The sequence below is a fragment of the Pseudorca crassidens genome, chromosome 19 (assembly GCF_039906515.1).
Source record: "Pseudorca crassidens isolate mPseCra1 chromosome 19, mPseCra1.hap1, whole genome shotgun sequence".
NCBI classification, from domain to species: domain Eukaryota; kingdom Metazoa; phylum Chordata; class Mammalia; order Artiodactyla; family Delphinidae; genus Pseudorca; species Pseudorca crassidens.
Genome location: NC_090314.1, coordinates 63,456,766 through 63,478,688, shown reverse-complemented (window position 1 = coordinate 63,478,688; position 21,923 = coordinate 63,456,766). Strand labels below are relative to the sequence as shown.

Genomic DNA, 21,923 nt, shown 5'->3' with positions numbered 1-21,923 from the left:
ATCAAATGTGTTATTTTAAAGTAGGAAATGGGGAAAAATACAAAGTCTTAAAAAGTTTATGAGTCTCTGATCATTTTTTGGTTTGGTCAAGCTTCTCATTTATTTAAAATTTAGTTTTGTTTTTTTTATTCCTAATAAAGTTCTCTTTGAAATATTAAAATAAATATATTGTGGATCCGTGGAAGTTATTTTCATTTTCTTATTTTCAGTGTTATTTGATACTTTACTGCGGTATTAATTGTTGCTAATTATTTTTATGTTTCATTGATATTTAGCAATACCGTAAGAAAACTATTCCGCAGATGGTATATAACAGTATTACTTGCTGCTCAGATGAATGCACAGATGTGAAATCTAAAGTTAGTTCTCATTTTAGTTTTCTGATTTATAAGGCAGTAGTTGTATTACTCTTAAAAAGTTTTACCTCTGTGAAACATAGCATATATGTAAAAAGGTACAGTTTAAAGAGCAGTTAGAAAATAAACGTCCCTATGCTGCCAACCCAGCCAAGAAATAGCACATCACTGCTCCAGGAGACCTTCGGCCGTGCCTCCTCCCCCTTGTCCTGAAAGGCCAGCGCTCTGTATTCTGTGTTGATCATTTCTTTGCTTAGATCAACATAGAGAACATGACCAGCTCTCCAGAAACCTCTCTCGCTCCCTCCCAGTCATTTATCGTCCCCGCAAAAGGTGACCACTATTTTGCATTATATCAACATAGGTTAGTTTTTGGTTCATAAAGTATTTTCACTTTTTTCCAGCTTCTTTTGTTCAGCATTATGTAGTGAGATTGATCCATGTTGTTGCATTTAGCAATGGATTTTTCTTTGATTACTGTGTGAATATATCACATTTTTATTTCCATTCTGCCATTGTTGGATGTTTGGGGTTGTCCCAGCTTCTAGCTATTACAAATAATCCTGTGAACATTCTTTCACACGTCTTCTAGTGCACATATGTATACTGTGTTGACTTGGAAGTGTAATTATGGTAGATGCTGCCAAAGAGTTTTCCAAAATGGTTATAGCAATTTACATTTCCACCAGGAAGGCTTTCAAAGTCTGTGGCTCATCGTCTTTACCAGTACTTGGTTGTTCAGTTTCTTTTAGCTTCAGCAATTCTAGTCTGGTACTTGTGAGTTTTAATTTGCATTTTCCCTCATGACTAATGATATTGAGCACACTTTTCTATGCCTGTTGACCATTTGGGTATCTTCTTTTGTGAAGTTCCTGTTTGTTCCCATTTTAATAAAAATGGTTTGTCAGTCTTTTCTCCATTGATTTGTTGCAACTCTTTATATATTCTGGAAACAAATTCTTTGATACATGTATGGCAAATGTCTTCTCCCACGTTCACTGGTATGTTCTGTTGAACAATATTTAATTATAATATAATTATTTTTAGTCAGTCATCTCTGATATTCTTTTTTGCGTGTGTCCTGTTTAAGATTTCTTACCTTGCCTGTCTCAAGATCATGGGGATACCTTCTAGAAGCTTCCTTATTTTACCTTTCTCATTTGGATATGTGCTATATCTGGAGTTGATTCTTATGTATGAAGTGATGTAGGGGTCATCCCCCCACCCCTCCTGTGGATAAATGATAGCCATCTGACCCAGTATCATTTAAAAAAGCTATTTTTCCCCACTACTATAGTTGACACCATTATTGTAAACCAGAAAATCTTACTTGTGTGGGTTTCTGGACCCTTGTCTCCTCCGATGGTCTCTCTGTGTGTGTACTAATACTAACCACGCTGCCTTAGTTACTGTGGCTTTAAAATAAAGTCTTGATTTTTGGTAGTGCAGTGCATGCACTCCAGGTTTCTTCTTCTTTAAGACTGCCTTGACTCTTTTTGGTCCTTTGCATTCCCATATAAATTCTAGAATTATCTTGCCAGTTTTAATAACACACATACACATGCCCCTGTTGAGATTTTGATTGAGAATGCATTGAGTCTGTAGATCAACTTGGGAAGAATTAATATCTTTATAATATGGAATTACTCCAAGCCCCAGGCAAGCAATGCTCTGCTCTCTGTCACTATAGTTTTGCCTTTTCTAGAAGTTACATATGAGTGGAATCATGAATTATGTAGTCTTATGCATCTGGTTATTGTTTTTGAAGTTCATGTGGCATGTATCAGTAATTCATTCCTTTTTATTCCTGAATGGTATTTCACTGATGAGTATATTACATTTGTTTATCCACTGACTTGTTAATAGATATTTGGATTGTTACCAGTTTTTAATTATTCTGAATAATGCTGCTATGGACATTCATATACATATTTTTGTTTGGACATGTGTTTTTCATTTCTTTTGTGTAGATATCTAGCAGTGGGTTGTGTGGTAAGTGTATTTTTAACTTTTTTAGGGAATCAAACCATTTTCCAAAATAGTACCATTTGACATCCCCATTAGCAATATGAGTGTTCCAGTTTCTTCACATCCTCAACTCTTGGTATTTTCTGTGTTTTAGATTTTGGCCGTTGTAATGAGCATGTTAGTGGTATCTCGTGGTTTTAACTCACACTTTTCCTAATGACTAATGATGCTGAGCATCTTTTCACATGCTCACTGGCCATTTGTGTCTCTTCTTTGGAGAAATGTCTATTCCAGTAGTTAACTGCTCCCCACACGCCCAACATACAATAATTACTATAGACATTTCTAAAAAGGAGAATAATAGGAGGTACAAAGAAGTCCATAGCAATTCTGAAATCCAGTTGGGTAAATGTTGGAAGTTCCTTAATTAAGGCTCAAGATCTGGGTATAATGCTCCATGTCTCTTGGCTCCTCCCGCTAGGTTTTTGATTCCATCTTCTGAGTTATCCTTTCTTTTTCATGAAAAATAGTAAGTGTTTGCGTTTCGGTAGTTTGTGCTTGCAGGTGAGTAGTTTTCTTAGTCTGCTTCCTTCCAGAAGAATTTTGGGGGTCCAGTGGTCCCTTTTCATTTTGTACTCTGTCCCTTTCAGTCCAAGGACAGTGATTTTGCTGATATAATTTCCTCAAAACCTTTGTAGACCTCCTGTGAATCCTATGTGTGTTCACTCCATTAGACAAAAGCCACATATACTCATCTCTTTTTAGGTTGGGTTACTTCTCAGAAGATTGAAGGACAGTGTCCTTAAGTTTTTCAGAAGCCCTGTTGTTTGAGATGCACACCCTTAATCTTTTTAAAGGTCTTTATGTATGAATGTACTCTGATGTACCACCTTTGATCTTTTTTAAAAAAAAATAAATTTATTTATTTATTTTATTTTTGGCTGCATCGGGTCTTCGTTGCTGTGTGAGGGCTTTCTCTAGTTGCGGCGAGCCGGGGCTACTCTTCGTTGCAGTGCACGGGCTTCTCGTTGTGGTGGCTTCTCTTGTTGTGGAGCATGGGCTTTAGGTGCACAGGCTTCAGTAGTTGTGGCTCACGGGCTCTAGAGCGCAGGCTCAGTAGTTATGGTGCATGGGCTTGGTTGCTCCGCGGCATGTGGGATCTTCCTGGACCAGGGTTCGAACCCATGTCCCCTGCATTGGCAGGCTGATTCTTAACCACTGTGCCACCAGGGGAGCCCTGATCTTTTTGATCTTAACAAAAGGTTGTTGATTTGTACTGTTGGCTTAATCTCTCGGCAGTGCGCAAACTTAGCTTGGTGCCATTTCTTAATTGCTCATGTTTTGCCTCTGGAGAGACGGAGAATTTTTAAAACCATGAAGCCCCAGTTCCTTTTTCTTTGTTTGTCCTTCACTTAACTTACTACTCTCCTCTTGCATTTTACTGTAAGCAGCAAGACATACTTTGCTTGGAAATCTGCTTAGCTATAGCACTCACCCAATTCATTAGGCACGTTTTCTATTTCTCATGTTATTGAAGATGATGGGATGGCTTTCTACCACTGTATAAAAAGGATTTCTCACTTCCTTTTGAGCCCTTACTGGCAATGTCCTCAAATTCCAGATTTCTACTAACAGCCTGTTGAAGTCAATTTCGTGTTTCTCTGGCACACTACTGAAAATCCTTCTAGACTCTGACCACTACCTGGTTCAAAAGACACTTCTGAATTTTTAGGCAGCACCTCACTTCCATGTACCCAAATCATTATTAGTTATCTATTGCTGTGTAACAAATTATTCCAAATCTTAGCAGCTTAAAGCAACAAACATTTATTTCATGAGCATAGCTGAGTTTTCTGGCTCAGGTTCTCTTATAAAGCTGAAATCAAAATATTGGCTGAGACTGTGGTCTCAGTTGAAGGTTTAACTGAGGGGATAATCCATTTCTGTTCTCACTTACGTGTTTAATAGGATTCAGTTATATGTGGGCTCTTGGTTTGGGGCCCTCAGTCTTCTATGGCTGTCATCCAGAGGCCTCATCCAGTTACTTGCTTCTGGACTTCTCTGTAGGACAGCCCACAATAGGGCAGCTGGCTTCCATCAGAGGAAGTAAGCAAGATGGAAGCCAGAGTCTTTTTTTTTTTTTTTTTTGCAGTACACGGGCCTCTCACTGTTGTGGCCTCTCCCGTTGCGGAGCACAGGCTCCGGACGCGCAGGCTCAGCGGCCATGGCTCACGGGCCCAGCCGCTCCGTGGCACGCGGGATCTTCCCGGACCAGGGCACGAACCCGTGTCCCCTGCATTGGCAGGCGGACTCTCAACCACTGCGCCACCAGGGAAGCCCAAAGCCAGAGGGTTTTCATAAGGTCGTTTTCGAAGTGATAATCCATCACTTTTGCCAGATTCTGGTTATTAGAAGTAAGTCACTAGGTTCAGTCCACACTCAAGAAAAGGGCATTACACAAGGGATTTTGGGATAACTGGGAGGCATATTAGATATTGCCTGGCACAGGGTTCCCCAACCCCCAGGCTATGGACCGATAACGGTCTGCAGCCTGTTAGGAACCGGGTCGCACAGCAGGAGGTGAGTGGTGGGCAAGTGAGCAACCTTCATCTGCTGCTCCCCGTCGGTCACATTATCACCTGAACCATTCCCCTCCCACCCCCCGTCCGTGGAAAAACTGCCCTCCACAAAACCTGTCCCTGGTGCCAAAAAGGTTGGGGACTGCTAGCCTAGCACATACCTCGGACAAATACTAAAAGTATAATAGGCATACAACTAGAAAGAAATATAACTAGAGGGATTAAAATGGAATACAATGAAATAGTCAATGAACACAGTCAAAGGAGGTAGGGGAGAAAGAACAGGAACAAAGAAAGATGGGACAAATGTAAAACCAATAGCAAAATGGCAGAGTAAATAGAACCATATTAGTGATTACGTTAAATGTAAATGGACTCAACACTCTAATCTAAAGGTAGTGGTTGTTAGACTGGATCAAAAAGCATGAACAAACTGTATGTTGTCTGTAAGAGACATACATACAAGGACAAGTAAATTAAAACTAAAAGGATGTAAAGAGATGTGTAATGGGAGCAACAAACATAAGAAAGCTGGAATGGCCATATTAAATATCAGATAAAATAGACTTTAAGACAAGGAGAATTACCAGAGATGAATAGAATCATTTTGTAATGATACAGGGATCAATTCATAACCATGACATAACAGTTATAAGTGTATATGCATCAAATAATAGAGCTTCAAAAATACGTGTAGCAAAGGAACCTCCATACTGTTCTCCATAGTGGTTGTATCAATTTACATTCCTACCAACAGTACAGGAGGGTTCCCTTTTCACCACACCCTTTCCAGAATTTATTGTTTCTAGATTTTTTTGATGATGGCCATTCTGACCAGTGTGAGGTGATACCTCATTGTAGTTTTGATTTGCATTTCTCTAATAATTAGTGATGTTGAGCATCTTTTCATGTGCCTTTTGGCCATCTGTATGTCTTCCTTGGTGAAATGTCTATTTAGGTCTTCCGCCCATTTTTTAACTGGATTGTTTGTTTTTTTTGATATTGAGCTCCATGAGCTGTTTGTATATTTTGGAGATTAATCCTTTGTCCGTTGTTTCATTTGCAAATATTTTCTCCCATTCTGAGGGTTGTCTTTTCATCTTGTTTATGGTTTCCTTTGCTGTGCAAAAGGTTTGAAGTTTTATTAGGTTCCATTTGTTTATTTTTATTTCTGTTACTCTAGGAAGTGGGTCAAAAAAGATCTTGCTGTGGTTTATGTCAAAGAATGCTTTTCCTTTGTTTTCCTCTAAGAGTTTTATAGTATCTGGTCTTATATTTAGGTCTTTAATCCATTTTGAGTTTATTTTTGTGTATGGTGTTAGGTACTGTTCTAATTTCATTCTTTTACATGTAGCTGTGCAGTTTTCCCAGAACCACTTATTGAAGACACTGTCTTTTCTCCATTATATGTTCTTGCCTCCTTTGTCGTAAATTAGGTGCCCATATGTGAGTGGGTTTATCTCTGGGCTTTCTATCTGTTGATCTATATTTCTGTTTTTGTGCTAGTACCATACGGTTTTGATTACTGTAGCTTTGTGGTATAGTCTGAAATTGGGGAGCCTGATTCCCCCAGCTCCATTAAAAATAGAATTATCATATGACCCAGCAATCCCACTACTGGGCAAATATCTTGAGAAAACCATAATTCAAAAAGAGACATGTACCACAGTGTTCATTGCAGCACTATTTACAATAGCCAGGACATGGAAGCAACCTAAATGTCCATCGACAGATGAATGGATAAAGAAGATGTACATATATATAATGGAATATTACTCAGCCATAAAAAGAAATGAAATTGAGTTATTTGTAGTGAGGTGGATGGACCTAGAGTCTGTCATACAGGGTGAAGTAAGTCAGAAAGAGACAAACAAATACTGTATGGTAACACATATATATGGAACCAAAAAAAAATGATACTGATGAACCAAGTGGCAGGGCAGGAATAAAGACATAGACGTAGAGAATGAACATGAGGACACAGTGTGGGGAGGGGAAAGCTGGGGCGAAGTAAGAGCAGCATCGACATATATACACTACCGGATATAAAATAGTTAGCTAGTGGGAAGCAGCAGCATAGCACAGGGAGATCAGCTCGGTGCTTTGCGATGACCTAGAGGGGTGGGATAGGGAGGGTGGGAGGGAGATGCAAGAGGGAGGAGATATGGGGATATATGTATGCATATGGCTGATTCACTTTGTTGTACAACAGAAACTAACACAGTATTGTGAAGCAATTATACTCCAGTAAAGATCTGTTTTAAAAAAAAAATACATGTACCAAAAAGTAACAACAGCTAAAGAGAGACATAGACAAATCTACAGCCATTGTTGCAGATTTTAACATCCCTTTCTTAGGAATTATGGAGCAACATGACCAAAGAATCAACAAGGATTTAGAAGATTTGAACAATACTCTGAGCTACCTCAACCTAGTTGACATCTAAGAAATACCCCATCCAATAAGTGCAGATTACACATTCTTCAAGTGCACATGGTATGTTCATCGGGATAAGTCACGTCTGGGTCGTAAAAGAAATTCAGTTGGTCTCAGAGGATGGAAGTCACACGGAGCATGTTTTCTGATCTCGTCGGAATTTAATAAGAAACAATTATAGTACATCCAGAAAAGCCGTCAAACGTTTATAAATTAAAAAAACTCACTTCTAAATAACCTATTTGTCACGAAAGAAATCACAAGGGTTTATAGAAATTTTGAACCAAATGATAAAGAAAATACAACATATCAAAATTTATGAGATGCAGCTTAGAGGGAAATTTAGAGTTTTTAATGCTTGTGTCAGAAAAGAAGAAAAATCCAAAATCAGTGGTCACAACTTCTCCCTTTGGAAGATGGAAGAATAAGAGCTGAGTGAATCCAGTGTAAGCAGAATGAAGGAAATAAAATAGATAAGAGTGGAAATCAGTGCAACAGGAAAACAATAAAGTCAATGGAGGCAAACATTGTTTTTTTTTTTAAGTTAAATAAAATCGATAAATTCTAGTTAGACTCATGAAATAAATAGAGAGAAATACATTGGTAAATATAAAAACCTGTAGAATGGTAATTCTGGTTTACAACTCCACTTTTTATTTTTTATAGGGTTACAAAGGCAGTTGAATAAAATGATATCCAACTATATGCTACCTACAAGGGACAAGGGACTCACTTTAGATCTAAGGACACATCCAAGTTGAAAGTGAAAGGATGGAAAAGATATTCCATGCAAATAGTAACCAAAAGAGGGCAGGAGTGGATTTGTATTATAAGAAATGGATTAAGTAATAACCTGTTACAAGAGACAAAGAATGAACTTATATAATGATGAAAGGGTCAATGAACCAGGAAGATATAACAGTTATACACATACATGCACCAAACATCAGAAGTCTTAAATATATGAGTCAAACATCAACAGAATGGAGGGAGAAATAGCTCTACAATAGTGGTAAGAAAACTTCAGTACCACACATTCAGTGATGGTTAGAACAATCAGAAGATCATAAAGAAACAGAGGACTTGAACAACACTGCAGGCCAATTTGACCAAACCAATATATAGAGAACATTCCATCCAACAGCAGTAGAATACATTTTTCTCAAGTGCACATGGAATATTCTCCAGGATAAAACCATTTGATAGTCCACAAAACCAGTTTTAATATATTTTAAAAGATTGAAATCATACAGAGTATCTTTGCTGATCAAAGTGTAGGGAAACTAGGAATCAATAGTAAAACTGGAAAATTCATAAATATGTGGAAATTAAATAACACACTCATAGTCAAGAAGTCAAAAAAGAAATCAAAAGGGAAATCAGAAAATATCTTGAGACAAATGAAAATGAAAACACAACATACCAAAACTTATGGGATGCAGTGAAAGCAGTGCTATGAGGGGAATTTATAGTTGTAAAATCTTACATTAAAAAAGAAAAATCTGACATCAGCAACCTAAATTTACATCTTAAGGAACTAGGAAAAGAACAAACTCTGAAGCTAGCAGAAGAAAGGAAATAAAACAGAAAATGGGAAAACATTAGAGAAAATCATGGAAACCACTAGAAAAAAAAGAAGACAACTGAAATCAGACATGAAAGAAGAGACATTGTAACTGATTTTACAGAAATAAAACATTATAAGTGAGTACAATGAGCAGTCGTAAACCAACACATTGGGTAGCCTAGATGAAGTGGATAATTTCCTAGAAACACAGTCTACCAAGACTGAATCATGAAGAAATAGAAAATCTATTTCTATTTCTAGAACAGACCTATAACTAGTAAGGAGATTGAAGCAGTATTCAAAAACCTTCCAACAAAGAAAAGCCTAGGACCAGATAGCTTCACTGGTGAATTCTGTCAAACATTTAAAGAATAGTTAACACCAATCCAAACTCTTAAACTCTTCCAAAATTGAAGAGGAGGGAATACTTCCAGCTTCATGGTATGAGGCCAGCATTACTGTGATACCAAAGCCAGACAAAGACACTACAAGAAAACTACAAACCAATATTCCTGATGAATATTGATGGAAAAACCCTGAAAAAAATACTAGCAAACAATTCAACAGAACATTAAAAGGATTATACACCATGACAAAGTGGGATATATTCACGGAATGCAAGGAAAATTTGACAAATGAAACAATCATTATAGTACACCACATTAACAGAATGATGGAAAAGAAACACGTGATCATCTCAATTGATGCAGAAAAAGCATGTGACAAAATTTAACACTCTTTCATGATAAAAATACTTGACAGACTATGAATAGAAGGAAACTACCTCAAAAGAATAAAGGCCGTATATGAAAAGCCCACAGCTAACAGCATACATAAGAGTGAAAGCAAAAGTTTTACCTTTAAGAGCAGTAGTAAGACAGGGATGCCCACTCTCATCACTTCTATTCAACATAGTACTGGAAGTCCTAACCAGAGCAATGAGGCAAGAAAAAGAAAAGTCATCGAAATTGAAAAGAGAAGAAAAATGATCTCTGTTCACAAATGATATAATCTTACATACAGAAAACTAAATATTCCACAAAAAACTATTAGAACTAATAAACAAATTCAATAAAGTAGCAGGATACAAAACCAACAAATAAAAATCAGTCACAATTTTATACAGTAACAGTGAACAATCTGAAAAGGAAATTAAGAAGACAGTTCCATTTACAACAGTGTCAAAAAGAATAAAATACTTAGGAATAAACTTAACCAAGGACTTGTACACTAAAAACACTACAAAATATTGTTGAGAGGAATTTAAAAAGACACCAGTAAATGGAAAGACATGAGTTCATGGATTGGAAGACTTAATATTATTAAGATGTACAATACAACCCAAAGTGATATATTGAATAATATTGGGTTGGGTAACATGGGAAACCCGAATGAACGTTTTGGCCAACCCAATACAATCCCTATCAAAATTCCAGTGGCTTTTTTTTTCAGAAAAGGAAAAATACTTCCTAAAAGTCATATGGAATCTCAAGTGACACTGAATAGCTGAAACAGTCTTGGAAAAGAAAAGCAAAACTGGAATTCTAACATTTTCTAATTTCAAAACTTCCTACAATGCCACAGTAATCTAAACAGTGTCGTGCTATCCTCAAAGGATAGAGTGAGCTTTCTGCACCAGTGTGCAGTTTTAATCTTACCTCCCTTCTAGTAGCTAGCACCTCATAATAGAGATTAGAGGTGTGGAAAGAAGAAGAGGTAAAAAGTGGCTATAAAATTGCTAGAGTTGAAAAAAAAACATCAGAAATGTTACAACCATGTAAATATTTTGGATATAGCAAGGATGGATTTCCCAACCCAGGTATAGTAGTCTTCCTGTTTCTGGGAAACAAGGCTATTTTGCAGGACGGTCAATGCTGATGCTAGTCTAAGATACATGAAGGAAAGAGAGAACTGTACACAACCCTACAGTTCACTTTCACATTTGGTGTTTGTGCTGGGAAATGTGGGAAGCTAGATCTGTTGCCAGTTTTATTTACCTTTTGTAATGAACATATTTTTTTTTTGCATTTTAAATAAAAAATAACTAGCAGTTTTTGAATTAAATAAGTTTCTTGCTTGGCTATACTGAGATGCTAAATTCACTTGGAGAGAGCACCAAAAATATATATAAGTCCACACACCTTTGGAGATTCTAGTAGTTCTTTGTACTCGGTATTTGTTGAAGCAAAGAGGAAATGTACCCAAACCAACCTCTATACAAAGGACAGACAGCACTGTAAATGTGAGTGTGCCCGTTAACACATAATACATTGACCAAATTTGGTAAGCGAGGCACCACAATTTGTCAGTGTTAATGATATAGAGGCCACGGTACTTAGGTACCTGTATGTAGCAATCAATAAAGCGTTTTTTTTTTCCTTATGACTTCATGTTTTATGAAGATGATGCAAAGACTGTTGGGAATGATCTTTAACAAACTATAGAAGGGGTGTCGTCTGCTCTGATATCAGTCTGTGGTTCCTATTCACAAAGCTCCTTGAGGAGAGAGACTGTCTTGCTCACAATTATATTCCTAAGGCCTGTCACTGTACCATGGAGCACAGTTAATAACTCAGTTATTTGTTAAATGAATATGAATGAATGAACAAATTAATGATTGGATAAATTAGTAAAAAAGTCTGGTACTGGCATAAAGACAGACATATAGACTAATAGATTAGAATAGAGAGCCCAGAGATAAGCCCTTGCATATATGGTCAAATGATTTTTGACAAGGGTGCCAAGACCATTCAATAGGAAAAGGACAGTCTTTTCAACAAATGGCGTGGCAAAACTGGATATTCACATGCAAAAGAATGAAGTAGGACTCTTACTTTTTACTATATATAAAAATTAAGTGGGCTTCCCTGGTGGTTCGGTGGTTGAGAGTCCGCCTGCCGATGCAGGGGACGCAGGTTCGTGCCCCGGTCCGGGAAGATCCCACATGCCGCGGAGCGGCTGGGCCCGTGAGCCATGGCCACTGAGGCTGCGCGTCCGGAGCCTGTGCTCTGCAACGGGAGAGCCCACAATGGTGAGAGGCCCGCGTAACGCAAAAAACAAAAACAAAAACAAAAAAATTAACGCAAAATGGATCAAATACCTAAAGGTAAATATCGGGGGAAAGCTTCATGACGATGGATTTGGCATTGATTTATTGGATATGATACCAAAAGCACAAGCAGCAACCAAAAAAAGCTGTAGATAAATTGGACCATGTCAAAATTAAAAACTTTAGTGCATCAAAGGACGCAATCAGCAGAGTGAAAAGGCAACCCATGGAATGGGAGAAAATATTTGCGAATCACCTACCTGAAAAAGGGTTAATATCCAGAGTATGTGAAGAACCCCACAATTCAACAACAACAATAACAAACAACCTGATTAAAAAGTGGGCAAAGGACTTGAATAGACATTTCTCCAAAAAATTGATCAGTAATCATTCTGGAAATGCAAGTCAAAACCATAATGAGATGCCATCTATTAGGATGGCTACTATAAAACAAACAAACAAAACAAGTGTTTGGCAAGGATGTGGAGAAGTTGGACCCCTCTGTGCTGTTGGTGGGAATGTAAAATAGTGTAGCTGTGGTTGAACACCGTCAGCAGCTCATCAAAAAAATTAAAAATACAATTACCATATCATACAGAAATCCCACTTCCATGTATATATCCAAAATAATTGAAAACAGGGACCCAAACAGATACTTGTATAGCCTTGTACATAGCATCATTATTTTCAGTAGCCAAAAGATGGAAGCACCCCAAGTATCCGTCAATGGCTGAATGCGTAAAAATGTGGCATATGATACAATGGAATATTCTTGAGCCTTAAAAAGGAAGGAAATTCTGACCCATGTTACAACATGGGTGAACCTTGAAGGTATTATGCTAAGGCAGATAAGCCAGTCACAGAATGAAAAATACTGTATGATTCCACTTATATGAAGTATAAATTCATAGAGGCAGAAAGTAGAATGGTGTTTGCCAGGGGCTGAGGGGAGAGGAGAAAGGGAAGTTACTGTTTAATAGGTAAGGTGTTTCTGTCTTGGGAAGATGGAACAACTCTAGAGATGGATGGTGATGGTGGTAGCACAACACTGTGATTGTACTTCCAACCACTGAACTGAACACTTAAAAGTGGTTAAGAAAAAAAAAAAAAAAGTGGTTAAGATGGTAAATTTTATGTTCCATGTATTTTGCCACAGTTAAAAATATAAAATGGGAGAGAAAACACAAATTCGCAATGTCAGGAATGAATGAAAGAGGAGGCTCCACACAGATCCCACAGACATTCAGAATACGATGAGGTGGGAATTCCCTCGTGGTCCAGTGGTTACGACTCCTCACTTTCACTGCTAGGGGCCCGGGTTCGATCCCTGGTCAGGGAAGTAAGATCCTGCAAGCACGTGCTATGGCCAAAAAAAAAAAAGTATAATGAGGCTATTATAAACAACTTTGTATCAGTGAAAATTTGGATGAAATAGAAGAATTCCTTAAAAGACAAGAAGAAATGGGGAATCTGAGTATCCCTATAGTTAACCAAAGAAGTTTATTTTATAATTAACTACCTTCCTATAAAGAAATCTGTAAGCCCAGATGGTTTCCTTGGTGAATTCTATCAGGCTTTTATGGAAGAAATGATATCATCCTACATGAATTTTTTTCAGGAAATAGAGAAAGAGGGAATGCTTCCCAACTCACTTTGTTAAGTCTGTATTACTTTGTTTTCAAAAGAAGACAGACATTCCCAGAATGTAAAACTACATACCAATATTCCTGCATGAATATAGATTTTAAAATTCTTAATTAGCATATTGTATCCAGAAAATATACAAAGGGTATTATATCATGAATAGATGGTGCTCCTTGCATATAGAGAAAATATTCTAAATACATATATCTGATAAATGATTTGTGTCTAGAGTATGTGCAACTCAAGGAAAAGTAGACAACAACCCAATTAATGTGCAAAAGATTTTACAGACACTTCACAAAGTGTATATATAAATAAATGGCTAATGTACACACATGAAAAGATGGACAACATCATCCTTTATCAGGGAAATGAAAATTATAAAGCACAATTGTGATACCACTATACACCCATTAGAATGGCTAAAATGATAAAGACAGAAAACCAAGTATGGTGACAATGAGATGAAACTGGAAGTCTCATACAGCATTAATGGGCATATAAAGTGCCCCCACCACTTTGGAAAACAGTTTAACAATTTCTTACAAAGTTTTAGATAATTTACCACATGACCTCACAATTCTATTCCTACATGTCAAGAGAAATGAAAATGTATGTCCACATAAATTCTTGAATGTCCGTAGCAGCTTTATTCATAATAGCCAGATGTGGAGACAAGTGTCCATCAGTACATGAATCAAAAAGGAAATTAAGGTTCATGCATATAATGGAATACTTCTAATCAATAAAAAGAAATGAACTTTGATACATGCAACAACATGGCTAAATCTCTTCCTGAGTGAGAGGAGCCAGACATAAAAAGTGCATTCTGTTTGCTTCCACATATAAGAGATTCTGCGAAATGCAGGTTGCCTGGGTTTGTGGGAGGGAGTAGATTGCTTGCCAGGGAGGCCAAGAGGACTTCTGGGTGTGATGGAAAGAATCTGTATCTTCATTGTACTGGTTACACAGGTATATGCATTTGTCGGAACTCTACATTTTAAATGGGTATGGCTTTACGGTACATAAATTATACTTCAGTAAACCTAATAAAAGTCATATCTAGGTGTAGGTGAGACTTTCCTGGTGTGGCTTCTTCCATTGTAAACACCTGTGAACTAAAGTTGTAAGTTACCTCCCCCCCACCCCCCCAGTGGTGAGAGAGGGACTGGAGAATTCCCATTTAAAAAACAGGGAAAATGGGAGACACAAACCAATGACAGTTCCATAGAAATTCTGAAATCTAGCAGGTGCTGATTGCCAGTTTCTTGATTAGGGCTTAGTGCTGCTTCCTGGAAGTGTTCTTCATGGTTCTCTGCTCTGTCTTTTGGGTTCTTGACTTTTCCTTCTGAATTATCTTTTTTTTTTTTTTTTTTGCTTTTTAACAGAAGCAATGATTTGTTTTAAGCTGAGTAGTTTTCTCAGGCTGCCTCCTGTTTATAGGAATTTGGGGAACCAAATGCCTCTTTTCACTTTTTTTTTTTAATTTTTAAAAATTATTTTTGGTTGCATTGGGTCTTGATTGCTGTGCGCGGGCTCCCTCTAGTTGCGGCGAGCAGGGGTTACTCTTCATTGCGGTGCGCGGGCTTCTCACTGCAGTGGCTTCTCTTGTTGCGGAGCACGGGCTGTAGGGCGTGCGGGCTTCAGTAGTTGTAGCACGAGGGCTCAGTAGTTGTGGCGCACGGGCTTAGTTGCTCCGTGGCATGTGGGATCTTCCCGGACCAGGGATCAAACCCGTGTCCCCTGCATTGGCAGGCGGATTCTTAACCACTGCGCCCCCTCTTTTCACTTTGAACTCTGCCCTTTCATACGACGAGTCTAGTTCCTTGGCTTTGAGGCCATGTCTGTGTTCCTTGCCTTTCCAGGGCACAAAGCTTCTTATAAGCCAGAGCTTTCCAAAGTGGTCACCAGCACTGATTTTCAGCTTCTTCTCAAGAACAAGGAACTCCATCCCTGCTTTTGGTTTCTTGATGAGTTTGACTTTGTCCTTCTACTTAGAGGAACTTTGATTCTCTCCTACTTGTCCAGAGTCATACTTCCTGCTCTTTCTAGCTGTCTCTGAAACCAGAGCCTGGCAGACCTTCAGTTCCTGTCCTTTTTATGACATTACATTTTTTAAAATTAAAGTATAGTTGATTTACGATATTATATTAGTTTCAGGCATACTACTAGTGATTCGGTATTTTTATAGATTATATTCCATTTAAAGTTATTATAAAATATTGGCTATATTCCCTGTGCTGTACAATATATTCTTGTATCTTATTTATTTTATACATAGTGGTTTGTACCTCTTAATCCCCTCCTCCTACCTTGTCCCTCCCCCCACCCCTCTCGCTACTGGTAACAATTAGCTTGTGAGTCTGTTTCTGTTTTGTTATATTTGTTTGCTTTGTTTTTTAGATTTCACACATAAATGATAACATTCAGTGTTTGCCTTATCTGTGTCTAACTTATTTCATTCAGCATAATACATTTTAGGTCCATCCATGTTGTTGCAAAGGGCAAAATTTTATTCCTTTTTATGGCTGAGTAGTATTCCATTGTATATATGTACCACACCTTCGTCCATTCATCTGTTGATGGACACCTAGGTTGCTTCCATGTCCTGGCTATTGTAAATAGTGCTGCTGTGAACATTGGGGTGCATGTATCTTTTTGAATTAGTGTTTTCATTTTCTTTGCATGTATACCCAGGAGTGGAATTGCTGGATCATATGGTAGTTCTATTTTTAGTGTTTTGAGGACGATCCTTACTGTTCTCCATAGTGGCTCCACCAATTTACATACCCACTAACAGGGTGCTAGGTTTTCTTTTTTCCACATCCTCACCAACATTTATTTGTGGTCTTTTTGACAATAGCATGGCATTACATTTTTTGGGGTTTTTTGGGCATTGCATTTTTGTCCGAGCTAAAAGAGATGTTCTAGGTTGTTCCTTTAGGTTTTTCTCCAATGCAGTCTTGACTGGCATTGTCACTACTATTTCTTTAATTATTATTTTCCCAGTTTCTGTTTTATTTATGCCTTCTGGAATTCATATTATTTTGATATGAGAGATTTTGAATTTATCTTCCTTATCTGTTGCATTTTTATTTATTATATTCATCCCTTAATTTTTTTGTGTGTTCTCAGAATATTTCTTGAAGTAGTTTTCTAAGTCACTGATTTGATTTTATGCTATATTTTATCTGCCATTCTCTTCTTACATTGTGGTTTTAAAATTTGGTAATCATGTTTTTCATTTTTAAGCACATTTTTATGATCACAGATTGTTTATTTCCTTTTTATATCTGAAATGTCTACTTGAATCACATTGAGGACACAAATTAAAAAGACATTTTAGAAATTTTCCATATGTATAAGTTTCTTTTGCAGGAAGAAATTCAGTCAGTCTTTGTTTAGGCTTTTAAAGCTTATTATGTGTCTCATTACTTATCTCTTTATTTTTATAGTGACAAGTCTATGTTTCTGTAGTATTTGGAATCAGCAAAGACGCTGGGAGAATGTTTCTGGATTGTCGTTGAAGTATTTTAGCATTAGGAAAAAGTGAAAGGGGAAACTTACATTTCCTCTAGTTTTCCTCCTCCAGAGGAGGAAGGAGGCACTGGCATGCCAGGGAATCTTACTCATACACCGAGACCCTGCTTTCTGGGCTAGCTTGGCACCCACACGTGAATGAGCCACAGTCCCTCCTCCTCATTGGCACAAACTCCGTAGTCCTGACCTCGCTGTCATCGTGTCCCCCGTACCAACGGTAGGCTGTCTTCATAAGCACCATGACTTGCTATTTATTCTCTGTGGCAGGCAGCGCCTGCTGTTCTTCCTAAAGGATAACACAGGGTTAAGCTTTGCCCCCTGCCCTCTGTCTCCCTGTTCACCCTGACCTCCAGCCCCATCACTGTGAATCTGAGCCGTCTTTGTGCCTCCTTAGAGTTCCAGTTAATTGTGTTTCCAGCTGGAGTCATTATCAGTGGCAAGAGATGAAACTTCTGTGCTTAATGCCCCATGCTTCTTGTGCCAGCTGGATCTTAGCAATGATACTGACCTCCTTCTTTAGTTGGCTCAACTGCCTTCACAAGAAGCTGACTTCAGCAATGCCTCTGCTTTACTTGGCCTGCACTGGAGCATGTTTCAGGGGAAACAGAATGAATTTAGTTTGGGGCATGTTGAATTGGAGGTAGGGCTATTCAGTTTGTATTTGCAATGGGGTTGGAGGCCAAGAGAGCAGTTTGGGCTGGAGATGTAGATTGGTAATCAGAGCTTCTCCTTATTATTTGAAAAACTAATAGTATATTGGATTGACCAGGGAAAGCACATAAAAGGAAAATAAATATGGTTAGACACAGAACCCCAGGGATTATAGCATGTATGAGATGGGCAGAGAAAGAAAAGCTAGTGAAAAAGCTGTGAAGGAGATTTCTAAAGGACCGGATAGGAACCGGGAAAGAATGGTTCTGTGGAGCCAGTAAATGTGGCACCTTTAAAGCACCACCCCTAATGTCTTAGTGCCAGCAGCCAGGGTAAGGACAGATCGCGGCTCATTTGCTTGAGCACCTAGGAGATCAATGCTGACTTTACTTACAGCACTTTCAGGATGAGTGGAAGTCAGACTGTAGTTGATTGGAGAGGACATGGCAGGGTAGGACATAGATTCAATAACTTATTTTGAAAATTTACTAAGAAGGGAAAGAGGTAGGATCGTTACAGAAGACAGCTACATGTGACTTAAAAGGATGTGTTGTTTCATGTATGCACCCTGTGTAATAAGTAGATAAATGTTTCAGTCCTCTTTTTATTAATATTTTCTATGAGAAGAATTACTTTTAATATTTAAGCATTTTTCAATTTTTAAGTATCGCTCTTTTTATGATTGTTTAATCTATTCTTAAAGAAGAACAGGCCACTACTTAGTATGGTATATCAGGGTGTCTCTTCCCACATACTAAGTTTTAAATGCTTTATATCAGCTCAAGCACACTGGCTGATGAGATTATTCTCAAAATATTACTTTATCTCCTTTTCTCATTTATTTTTAAGTATTTGGATATCTGGACTACTGAGTAGGGGTATTAAAAAAAGCTACAGCTCTCTTTAAAACAACTTTTTCAGACATTCTCAATTACGTGGTAACTAGTCTAAGGAATGTTATTCTGTCAGTGTTAACTACCAAAAAACACATTAATTTTAATCTTGTCTTTTTGAACTACTGTTCCGTCTTTTGAGAATACTTAGTATGACCCACAACTTGTGAAGGAAATCCTGATATGGCTAGTGGTTGAAAGTCAGTGGCTTTAATTCATTAAATAGTGGTTAGTTTTCGTTTTGTGTCTCTTGAAGTAACCATTCAGAGAATAGATATTTGTAATCATGGAACTTCCATTGAAGTATCTCGAATAGAAATATATGGGAGAGAAGTGGACATGAAGGGAAGTCAAATATTTTCTTAGGAAACTAGATTCCCTAGGGTAATGGATAAAGTAATTTATCCATTATCCTTGGTAGTATAAAAATATGGCAGTACAGGAAGATGATTGCACCAGGTGCCATCCACATAATCCAGTTAAAGAGTTAACAATCTCATCGTATGTGTCTACCACTTCTGCTCTGTCCATTTCTCTGTTAATGGATATTTGGGTTGTTTCCATATCTTCAGCATAGTGCCTAGATAACAATGTAGTATTGTGCTCTTCAAATTTGTTAAAAGGATAGACCTCATATTAAGTGTTCTTACAACAAAACAAAAACAAAGGGTCACAGGGAAACTCTGGGAAGTATTGGATATGTCTGTTACCTTGATTGTGGTGATGGTATCACAGGTGTTTGCGTATGTTCAACCTCATCAAATTGCACACAGTAAATATGTTCAGTTCTTTGTATGTCAATTGTGCCTCAATAGAGCTCTTTTTTAAAAAAGAAAAAATATATGGGAGACTCTAGGCTAAAGTAGAGTATTGAGAATGGCACCTTTTGTACTATATTTTATATTGGAGAAAAATCTTTTTGTTCTAATTCATCTGGAAGCTTAAACTATTTTCCTGTTTATGCTCTACTTATGTTTTACCTAAATTAACATGGCATATTTTTAAATTTAGGACTTTGATTTATCTGTGGTTTCTGAGATGGCTTCAGATTAATTCAGACTTTCAGCTATGTGAAAGTTTTGTTATTTTATATATTTTAAGACTTCATCATGATGTGAAACATGAATCCAACAAAACTTGCTAACCTTTGAAAACAATTATCTTCTCTGAGACTGTATGCTTCAGTTTTTCTCTTCCTACACGTAGGAAAAGGGGAAATGCATGTGGTTTATTATAGTCCCACTTAATAAGAGCATTTGTTTGTAAGCAAGCATGTGGCATTTAGGTGACATTTTACTTATAGTTTAATAAATACAAGTGGTTATTATTCGTATTTCTTTTTTCTTTGCTATTGAAACGTCATTGTTAATATAAACAGTCATCTCATTTCCAAAAGGAAAAGAATATTGCAGTCCTAGATTTGAATACCCCTGTGTCCTCTGAATTCCCCCAATTCTGACTGTGACTGTTTTGGTCTCTCAATAGGGAACAATGCATTGCAAAGCTCCAAACCAGATCACAGTCTATGAGTCCAACCTACAGAGATGATGGACAGATTATTACCCCAAGGAGTTATGTAAGATCAGATTCTACTTTTGTTTTTTTTGTTTGTTTGCTTCTTGTTTTAATATATCTCCACATAGGGCTTTCCTGGTGGCGCAGTGGTTGGGAGTCCGCCTGCCGATGCAGGGGACATGGGTTTGTGCCCTGGTCCGGGAGGATCCCACATGCCGCGGAGCGGCTGGGCCCGTGAGCCATGGCCGCTGAGCCTGTGTGTCCGGAGCCTGTGCTCCGCGATGGGAGAGGCCACAACAGTGAGAGGCCCGCGTACCGCAAAAAAAAAAAAAAATCTCCACATATTTTTAGTTTCATATTGTTAAATTCCAACGATTACTTACAAACAATAAAGTCTGAAGGTTTTGGTGAATATCCTGGTTTCAAAGAAAGTGGTGTATTTGGTATGTTCCATAGCATTCCTTCTGCTTTCTCAAAGATTCTGAGGCATCGTGTTAATCAGTCTATCATTTTTCCTGTGCATTGAAGAATAACTTTGAAAAGGTTTTGTTTTTTAGTTAACTTTTCCCCTTTTACTCAGTATATGTCTAAAAATGATTAGATGCACAATGGTCATAAACTTAAGAAATTGGGATTAGTTTGTAGTGAAGTAGGGAACACTGCCTTCCTGATGAAGGTGAACTGTTCCTATCTTGAAATATGAATACTTCTCTTGCATGTAACTACTTAACATAGATTTGGTTTGACCATGGAGCTAATGAGCATTCCAGTCAGGTTGATAAAGAGGACTCTGCCTGCTTCCTACAGCATAGCTCAGCTTGTCTTGGGTGATGAGACTTTTAGTTACAAGCAAGTCGAATGTGAAACACGACTGTTTCAGAACATTTGCTCTGAACATAACTCCTTCCATTTTCTCCAGTGATGGAGGGGTCCAGTTTGGAACTTTCATAAATATCTTAATATAAAGAGCAGCACATTTTAGATATTTGTGAATTTATTATCAATCATTATATTTACTCAAAATAAATAAGGGAGGTGCATTTTAAAAGACATTCTCATTCACACATACATACACACACATTCAAAAAGCAAGGGACCAACAGTAGAGGCAATAATGAATTTTAATATAGTGTATATAATAAACCCAACATTTTGTTCAGTAGAAATCTGGAGATTCAGTAAAATATGAAGAACATTGTTTTTTCTTTCAAATTTTGAATTTTATTTTATTTATCTTTTTATACAGCAGGTTCTTATTAGTCATCAGTTTTATACACATCAGTGTATACATGTCAATCCCAATCGCCCAATTCAGCACACCACCATCCCCACCCCACCGCGGCTTTCCCCCCTTGGTGTCCATACGTTTGTTCTCTGCATCTGTGTCTGAAGAACATTTTAATGTATTTTTCATCACTTAAGATAATTTAAATGACCATAGATAAATAGATTTATTTGTTAGTAGTGAGGTTTTCTAAAAGCATGAAAATGCTATACCAAGAATTTAAATTTAAATAAAATATTTTGGCTGTACTGTAGGATGTACATTATTATTTTCCACAGACTTACTTTCTAAGTTTGTAGGGCTTTCAGGTCATTGTCCATTCCTGGGTACAGATCTTTGGCTGTCCTCAGTTAATAATTTTAATCTGGTTTGATAAGTTTATAATATAAATTATATGGGAGGGAAAAGAGCATGGAATTTTATTTTATTTTTTTATAAA

The 21,923-nt window shown here is 37.5% G+C and overlaps 1 protein-coding gene across 18 annotated transcripts in view; it reads left to right on the top strand.

Moving 5' to 3' along the window:
- The window catches only part of CEP112 (centrosomal protein 112), a 422,023-nt gene that overhangs the window by 20,060 nt on the left and 380,040 nt on the right, over positions 1–21,923 (top strand). For 17 of the 18 annotated variants that reach the window (XM_067714849.1, XM_067714863.1, XM_067714851.1 and 14 more), the window contains one exon: positions 20,170–20,260. The exons of the other annotated variant lie outside the window; for it this stretch is intronic. In XM_067714849.1, the coding sequence (XP_067570950.1) occupies positions 20,170–20,260 (91 nt within the window). The remainder of the gene's footprint in view (positions 1–20,169; positions 20,261–21,923) is intronic. 18 annotated transcript variants of the gene reach the window in all.